The 8,798-nt window shown below is 51.4% G+C and overlaps 1 protein-coding gene across 1 annotated transcript; it reads left to right on the top strand.

Moving 5' to 3' along the window:
* The first annotated feature begins 381 nt into the window (after positions 1–381).
* Positions 382–1,311, top strand: LOC136787303 (olfactory receptor 14C36-like). Its single transcript, XM_066984463.1, has one exon. It carries the CDS (start codon positions 382–384, stop codon positions 1,309–1,311), a length of 930 nt encoding a protein of 309 aa, XP_066840564.1.
* Positions 1,312–8,798: the final 7,487 nt, after the last annotated feature.

The raw sequence follows: 8,798 nt of genomic DNA, 5'->3' as shown, positions 1-8,798 counted from the left end.
TTCTGAAGTAAAGGGAGTGTCCCTTTCTCTGAGGATCTAGTTTTCACTTGGAGTGCAGCAGGAAGGAAAATATACAAAAAAGAAAAGCCTGTAGCCCTGCTTCCTTTCAGGTGAATTGGGAACAAAAAATGTGGATAATCACATATCAGGAATGAATTGAATCTGGCATTACCCTTTGCCTGTCTTTATCTGTTGCTGTAGAGCAGGACTGCTTATTGCATTACTAAAGCAGTGTCCTCTGCTTCCAGGGACACCCTCAGGCAGAACTCATGAAGGGGACCTCCATATGCGTGCATGAATTACTCCTTGTCAGATAATTCTGTTGTATTTTCTTACTGCGTTTTTCCCCCTTGGGCAAGACCCCATGAACCAAACCAGCAAATGCCCAACAGCAGCTCTGTGAGCGAGTTCCTCCTGCTGGCATTCACAGACACGCGGGAGCTGCAGCTCCTGCACTTCGCACTCTTCCTGGCCATCTACCTGGCTGCCCTCCTGGGCAACGGCCTCATCCTCACCGCCGTAGCCTGCGACCACCGCCTCCACACCCCCATGTACTTCTTCCTCCTCAACCTCGCCCTCCTCGACCTGGGCTGCATCTCCACCACTCTCCCCAAAGCCATGGCCAATTCCCTCTGGGACACCAGGGCCATTTCCTATGCAGGATGTGCTGCACAGGTCTTTTTGTTCCTCTTCTTCATATCAGCAGAATTTTATGTTCTCACCGTCATGTCCTACGACCGCTACGTTGCCATCTGCAAGCCCCTGCACTATGGGACCCTCCTGGGCAGCAGAGCTTGTGCCCAGATGGCAGCAGCTGCCTGGGGCAGTGGGGTTCTCTATGCTCTGCTGCTCACGGCCAATACATTTTCACTGCCCCTCTGCCAAGGCAATGCCGTGGACCAGTTCTTCTGTGAAATCCCCCAAATCCTCAAGCTCTCCTGCTCAAATGCCTACCTCAGGGAAGTCTGGGCTCTTCTGGTTAGTGCCTGTTTAGGTGTTGGTTGTTTTGTTTTCATTGTGTTGTCCTATGTACAGATTTTCAGGGCCGTGCTGAGGATGCCCTCTGAGCAGGGCCGGCACAAAGCCTTTTCTACGTGCCTCCCTCACCTGGCCGTGGTCTCCTTGTATCTCAGTACTGCCATGTTTGCCTATCTGAAGCCCCCTTACGTCTCCTTCCCAGCTCTAAATCTGGTTGTGTCATTTCTGTACTCGGTGGTGCCTCCAGCAGTGAACCCCCTCATCTACAGTATGAGGAATAAGGAGCTCAAGGAGGCACTGAGGATGTTATTGCAATATTCATTATTTCAATGAGGAACCCATCTTCTGCATGTGATTCCCTGAAATATACCTGGATAAAGCAGAAACATCTTTGTTCATATATTTCAAAAATTGTTCATCCTTTTCAATTTTATTCCAATATGTTAAATATTTTTTTTATAATTTTATTTTATAAAATTAAGATATTTTTCTTCCTCTAACTTCTACTTTTTCTTCTAACCCAAATGCCTCATGTAGAGATGCTGCTAAGCTCTTTCTAACTAACTAAATAAAGGAATTAGCAGGTAGTCAATTTCTGTGGATCTCATTTCTCTTAAATTCTTCTCAGGTACAGCAGTGGTTGTGGGATGAAGATCCTTGCTGCAACGTGGTGGAAAAGCCCTGGTGTCCTTTGGGGCTGCCTTCTTCTGCCCTGGCAGGCACTCCCTCCCTGCAGCCTTTGAGTTAGGGTCGCCACTTTCTTGGACCCACGAACACTGACAGCAGCAGAACACGGTCGTTTTGGTGCTGGTCACCCCTCTCTTCCATACTGTTGTCTTGTAGCACCACTGAATCAGAACTGGCCTTCCAGCTAGCGCCCCTAGAAGTATGGCTTTCAAAAGTGAGGTGGAGGAAGCATTGAGGAAGCAGCCTGATGTGATGTGAAAGTTCTCCCTGCTCAGAGCAGATCTTGGCACTGGAAACCTCCAGAGGTCCCTTCTGACTCTAATCCTGAAGGAAAGAAGGGTCAGTAGAGGGAGGCAGGGGGAGGAAACAGTGCTGTGGGTTGAGGTATTGCTGACATTTGTAATCCCTGCTCCACGTTGTCCTCAGGGTTACATCATGAATGAGTTCATCCTCAAACGATCCTCTGGCCCATGAGCACCTGGTGTCCAGCCGGTTTGGAGATACTGCAGAGAAGTTCTCAGAAACACTGCCAGGCACTGCAGAGTGACAGATTTATTGAGACTGGAGGGGACCTCCAAAGCCCATCTAGCCCTCCCCCACTAGCCAAGCATGGACACATAAACAAGGCAGCCCAGGCCCATTTCCAGTTAGGCATTGGGTATCTCCAGTGATGGGGACTCTCCCACTTCTGGGGAAACATGATCCAGTGCTTGGTATTGCTCACAGTAAAAGTGTTTTCCTGTGTGGAGTTCTCATGTCTTGTTCTGTCACTGGGCACTGCTGAGATTGTCAGAGGAAAAGATCTGATAGTGAACCCATGTCCCATAGCCACTTCATAGCAGAAGACAGAGATGGGTTTGAGGGACTCAATGTTTTCTCTGTATTAGTCTGTACCAAAAAGTTCTCCTAGGCCTATGTATTCAGTAAAAGAGTTCAAGGATGAGAAGAGAATGTACTGAGAGGAAGGCCAAGAAAAGCCACCAGGACAAGGGCCAGTTTCTGCCCCTGCAGGGGACTGACCCTGGGCAAGGCCCAGCTTGGGAAGCAGCCCTGTCAGACGTTCTTGGTGGGCAGTGAGCTGGGAATAAGGCAGCTGTGTGCCCTGGCAGCACAGGAGGGAAGGCTGAGGGGCACCTCACCACAGCCTGCCAGGACCTGCAGGGATGTCAGGAAGAGCCCAGGACCAGGCTCTGCCCTGTGGTGTGCAGGGAGAGGGCAAAGCCACAGGGTGTGGGGCGAAGCAGGAGCTGTTCGGCCTGCAGAGCAGGAAAAGCTTTGCCCCCCAGCTCGGGGCTCGTCTGCAGCAAGGCGGCCACGAGTCCTGCCTGTCCTCCTCCTGCCACACTCCATGTGGTGGCTGCAGCAGAGGGGACCCCCAGCCAGCCCCTGCATGGGGCTCTGCCACCCGCCTCGCCCCGGCCCTCTGCAGCACCCTCCTTGCTGCTCTCTGATGCACACCAGGACCTCCCTGTGTGTGCCGGCCAGCACATCTGCTGAGGGCCAGTGCAGCTGCTGCAGGGGCAGGGAGCTCAGCATGGCCCTTGCAGCCCCCTGCCCTGGGCCTACCTCTCCCCCTGCCCTCGGCCCCAGCCTTGTCTCTGCTGGCAGGAGCGCTTTTGGCTTGCTCTTCCTGGCCTCCCCTCGCCTGTGCACAGCTGCTGCCCACTCAGGCTGCTGGCACAAACGTGTCCTCACAAGCAGCACCACTGATTGGGATGCTTCTGCTGGCCTCCCCCACCCCACTGCCTTGACTGTTTGTCTCTGCTGAGCCCCACCTCCTGCACCGAATTGCATCCCTTGGCTGTCAGCTCACTCTCCCCTGTCCTGTGGGATGACAGTGCTATGGTGGGACGTGTTTCCAGTGGGCCATCTACCAGACACAGTAATGAATACTATGAGCAGGACTAGAGACGTCCTGCTTCCAGCCAGGGGGAGGCAGGGAGGAAAGGGACAATAGGGTTTACTGGACTGTGTATATTTAATGGCCTGGCACATCAGACCCACAAATTTATCAGGCTCTACTAGACACCGGTGCACAGTGTATCCTAATGCCATCAAGCTATAAAGAGGTAGAACCCACCTGTATTTCTGGAGTGACAGGGGGATCCCAAGAGTTAACTGTATTGGAAGCTGAAGTGAGTCTAACTGGGAAGGAATGGTGAAAGCACCCCATTGGGACTGGCCTAGAGGCTATCTGCATCCTCGGCATAGACTACTTCAGGAGAGGGTACTTCAAAGTTCCAAGAGGGCACCGGTGGGGCTTTGGCATAGCTGTCTTGGAGATGGAGGACATTAAACAGTTGTCTACCTTGCTTGGCCTGCCACAGAATCCTTCTGTTGGGGGTTTGCTGAGGGCTGAAGAACAGCAGGTGCCAATGGCTACCACGCTGGCACACCTGAGGCAGCGTCACACTGACCGAGACTCCCTGATTGCCATCCATGAGCTGGTTCATCGACTGGAGAGCCAATGTGTAGATGTAGAACTTAGTAGCATGGTTTAGTGATGGACTTGTCAGTACTAAGGTAAAGTTGCATGACCTGGCTTACACATCCCAGAGTAGTGTAAGGCACAATGCAATTCTTCTTGCCTTCTGCATCTACAGCACAGGAAGTATGACTTTGCCCTACCCTATTGACCGGACAGGTCTTTTCACATTACTCAGTTTAGTTTTCTGTGGCTGGACGATTTCCCAAAAGAGGCTAAGCTCATGGGTACAGCTACAGCTACTTGAAGATACATTTTCTTTACTTTCATCCTGAGTTTTCAACAGAAGACCCAAGAGAGACCATGGATGTCCAGGTGTCTACTAAGTTTCAAGCCGAATTTCTCAGGTTCCAATGGTAATTTCAACTTTTTATTTTATTTTATTTTATTTTATTTTATTTTATTTTATTTTATTTTATTTTATTTTATTTTATTTTATTTTATTTAATTTTCCCAAGGAACCCAGGACTTATCTTAGAAAGGGTTTCATGTGCTGGGCTGGGCTGCAGTTACATGGACAAAGACCACTGCTGGCAGTGGCGGTGTCAGACCTCCAGACTCTGCTTTTCCTCCCGATGAAGGTCTCCAAAGAAGTCACCCTGGATCAACAGCAATAGGAGAATGATGCTCAAAACTGAAATGCAGCAAAATTCAGCCTTTAAAACAAGAAAAGATTTGTGTTAGGTGCTTTTTGAAATCTTCCTTAACTACATCATGCAGGCTCTGCAATTAGCTGTACAAGCTGTGAAGACTTGAAGAAAACTGTGGAAGAGACGTTAGGAGTTTCTGCATTTTAATGAGTTCCATGGTGTACTTTGGTGCTGAGTCTATGAAGCTCAGGTGCTGAGAGGAGAATGATGTAACCGCTTGAGCAAGTAAAGTCAGGAGGAAAAGTTGAAGTGACTTGGAGTATTAATGGGCCCCACTGAGGGCTGTTACTAACAAAGTCTCCCCAGGGGTGCGTTAATGCAGATAATTGGAGGCCATGACTACAGACAGGCAAAGCGCTGTGCTGAGAAAAGTCTTGGTTGGTTTTGGTGAAGCAGAAGAGCCAAGGCCTGACCCCAGCCACTGGGAGAGGAGATCCTGCACCCCCACATCTGGCTCAAGGCTCTTCCTGGGGGTCTGTGGGATGCAGTGGGCAGTGTGATGCCACAAGAAGAACAGTGGTATGCCACCTCCGAGCTGCTGCACAGGGTTGAGAGGAATCAATGAGGCCCCATTGCAATGAATATAACATATCTCCTCATAAGCTCTAGCCAAGGGGACAAAAACTTCAGGGCTGCTGGGTCCTACCCTTCTTACCAGCACGCTCTGCCTTCTCCTCTGCAGGCTTTCCTATGAATCCCAACCCATCAGCCTTCTTGCGGCCTGTCAGCCAACCAGACAGAAGTCACCTCACCAGCATCTTCCAAGCCATGGGCCTGCTGCTGGCCTTGCAGCTTCTTGGCTGGACACACCCAAGCCTTGTGCCTCCTGCTGTCCAGTCATGGACTCAAGCAGAAGGGACAGGACAACCCATATGCGGGCCTTCTTTCTGCCTGGGTCCTCCTGGGTATGGAGGCAGAGGGGATCTCACAGTCAGCATGCCAACCAGGTGCCTTCTGCTGGCCTACCAGGGCCACTGGCAGATGTCAGCCAAAAAGTACAGATCCCAGGGAGAAGTCAGGGGTGACCTGTCAGCTACTTCAGACAGAAGTGACCTCACAGTCCCTTTCCGTGACACGTTCCTGCTGCTGCCCTATCAGCTGCAGAGACAGAAGTGACCTCACAGTCACTGCCTCCGTCACATTCCTCCTGCTGGGGCAGGAGATCCTGAGGCAGAGCTGAGCTCATCAGAGCATTCCCACCCATCTCCTCCTTGTGTTTGACGAGCTGATCAGATCCATGGCCCCTCACATTCATCTTTGAATGCCATGTGACTGCGCAGCAATCTCAAATTTCTGCCCTGCCCCAAAGGGCCAAGTGCATAAAGTTAAGGGTTAGGAGAGGGGTTGAAGGTGAGGAGGTTAATGCACAGGAACGGGGGCTTTGGGTGTTAGTTGTTCATGTATGGCATTAGGGACTAGAGCTCACTTTTCTGGGTTAGAGATTAAGGAAAATCTAGTGGAAGGGTTTGGTGTTCTGTTTAAGGTGTGACCTCTGTGTTTAGGGTATGGACAAGCTTTGCGGTTTAGGGTTTTGTTTAGGTCTGTTAAGAAGTTGTCCAGGGTTAAACAGAGCATTTCAATGCTGGTATTAAGGGCAGGGATCAAGGTAAGCATGAGAAAAAGCATAAGGGAAAGAGGCTATGGGCTGAGTTTTGGCTTCAAGGGATACTTTGAGGTCTGGCATTAGAGTAGTGTATTCCTCTCAGGGTGTGGAGTAGCATTTAGGTTTAGGGATTAAGGTTACTGGTTGAGACATGGGAAGGGCCTCACATGAATTTTTGAAGTTAGTGTTAGAGCAGCATTAACATTACCTGAACTCTTTTCCTCTTCAAAATCATTAACTTCTGCTGCCCTAGGTCCTCTTCCCTCCCCTAAATCTCACATTGCTCCTAGCCAGGGTTTAGCTGACCTGCCCATAGCAGTAATCTTGTTGGGATCAGCTTTCTGATGGCTTTCATGATCTCAGAGTATCTGTCTCACCTCTGTTGGCTACTCCATTCCTAAAACAGAAGTGTCACCTAAGGCAAAATGGAAGAGGACACAAACATGTCTGGGAGCACCTTGCACAATGTGCCCAGCAGCTCTGCACCACCACAAAAGTGAGCTTCTTGCTCTTAAGTTTTGGTTCCAGAATGGCTCCTATGGATTCAAGCTAACTTTTCCCAGGCCCTCATGCATGCTTCAGTTTCCCCCAAGGATCATGGAGGCACTGGCTGACTCTGTGTAGAAAACTGAAAGCAGCCGTGGAGGATGACTTTAGGACAAAGTTGAAATCTCTGACATGACAGCCAGAAGTGCTGCTCTGCAGAGAAAGGGGGCTGTGGTGCCTGGGGCATGGGGGCACTCTGCAGGACTGTGTTGGGCAGGCTGGGAGGCAGACCCAGCTCATGGGGTCACTGCCGTTGCCCCAGGGCTGCAACAAATCACTCACCAGACTCCTTTGCTGGGGCTGCTGCATGCCCTGGGGCTGCAGAGCTCTCCTCTGCCTGCTCACACCAGATTGAGCACTTGAGCTCTGGTCAGTCCACTTTGGACATAACATGGTGCTCAGCAGGAAATACTGGGGTCATCTTTCCAAGACAAGGTGGCAGTTTCTCAGAGATTGGCAGCACAGCGGTCTGCTTGTGGGAACTGATGAGTTACTAAATATTCATCATGTTTGGGGTTGGAATTTCTTTTTCTTTAATTTTTCTTTTCCTTTCCCTTCCTTATGTGTCTATCTCTCTGTGAGTTTTTATGTTCTTTCCCTTCTCTCTCGAGATGTGTTTCCTCCTCTTCCTCTAGAGGAGGAGGAAGCAGGCAGCTCATGCATGTGTAGTTGCTGGTTGGGGTGAGCAAGGAGGAGGCTGGCTATGGTGCAAGGAAATGGAGGTCGGTGAAGCTGCAGGAGCCCTGGTCTCTTGCCTGGGAGATCCCCAGCACAGAGTGCCTGTGCCCCGCAGGGCCAGCCCCGCTCCCCAGGCCAGCACAAGAGGCCTGCCCCAGGCACAGAACTGCCTGCCCCAAGCAGGTCCCTGCAAAAGAGCTTTCCCTTTCTCCTTTACCCATCTGTGCAGGCCCAGAAATGCTGCCCTACTCTTCCCCAGGGCCATCCCTGCTCCCAGAGAGCCTTGCCCAGGGCAGTGTGTCTGTGATGGCCTGGCCGGCCGTTGCTGCTTCCCTCCCGGTGCTCCCCGCAGGGCCCCGAACTGGTGGTGCTGCTGTGCAGAGCCAGGGGCTGTTGTGCCCTGGGACCCCCGGGGGTCTCCCCCCTGCCTGTGCTGCTCAGGGTGGGCAGCAGACCCAATTCCATGGGGATCTCTGCTGCTGAACCCATTTCCATCTGCCCTGATGGCTCAGCAGCACAGGACAGTGCTTGGCAGGGCCACGGGGTGTCTCTAAGGGCACAAAGGGCAAGCGAATGCTGCACCAGACCTCGCCCACAGCACTTCAAAATGGTTATCCTCAATTAATCTGCAGTCTTATGGGCCTTTGCCTGCTGGCTCTTCACCACCTCTTCTGCCATTGCAGAGCCCTCCTTTAGCCCATGCACTCCTCAGATTTGCCTTTTCCTTTACCAGACCCTTCTTTGGATGGTCACTCATTTTATGAGGTTCTAATCACTGCCCACTGAGCACATTGTCCCTGCAGATCCCCTGACATCTGCTGGAAGCTTCAGATTCCTCTCCAGGCTGGCATTGGACATCTACCCCACTTCAGGGGACAGTGTTGTCTATTTGGGCATGTGCTGCCACAAAAGGAGTTCTTGGCCCAGCCCTTGGTTCCTCACAAACCACACTGGGACTTTCAGCCCGTGTCCTTCATTCCATGAAGAACCCCAAAAAATCAGAAGAGCAGGGAGCAACCCCTTGGCTCTATTCCTGATAACACATTTGGAAGAGGTGTCCAGGCTTCTGGATTTGCCCTGAGCAGCCCCTTTTGTTATTTGGAGCTAGCAGGGAGGCCAGCTGTGACCCAGGGCTGCACAGTGCCTGCTGCTGCCTGCAGGGACAGGGATG

This window comes from Anser cygnoides, chromosome 28 (assembly GCF_040182565.1).
Source record: "Anser cygnoides isolate HZ-2024a breed goose chromosome 28, Taihu_goose_T2T_genome, whole genome shotgun sequence".
Taxonomy (NCBI): domain Eukaryota; kingdom Metazoa; phylum Chordata; class Aves; order Anseriformes; family Anatidae; genus Anser; species Anser cygnoides.
Note: the sequence above shows the minus strand (reverse complement) of the source record. Positions and strands in the feature narration are given on the sequence as shown.

Coding starts and splice junctions, on each gene's coding strand:
- LOC136787303 (XM_066984463.1), top strand. CDS start 382: ATGCCCAACAGCAGCTCTGTGAGCGAGTTCCTCCTGCTGGCATTCACA.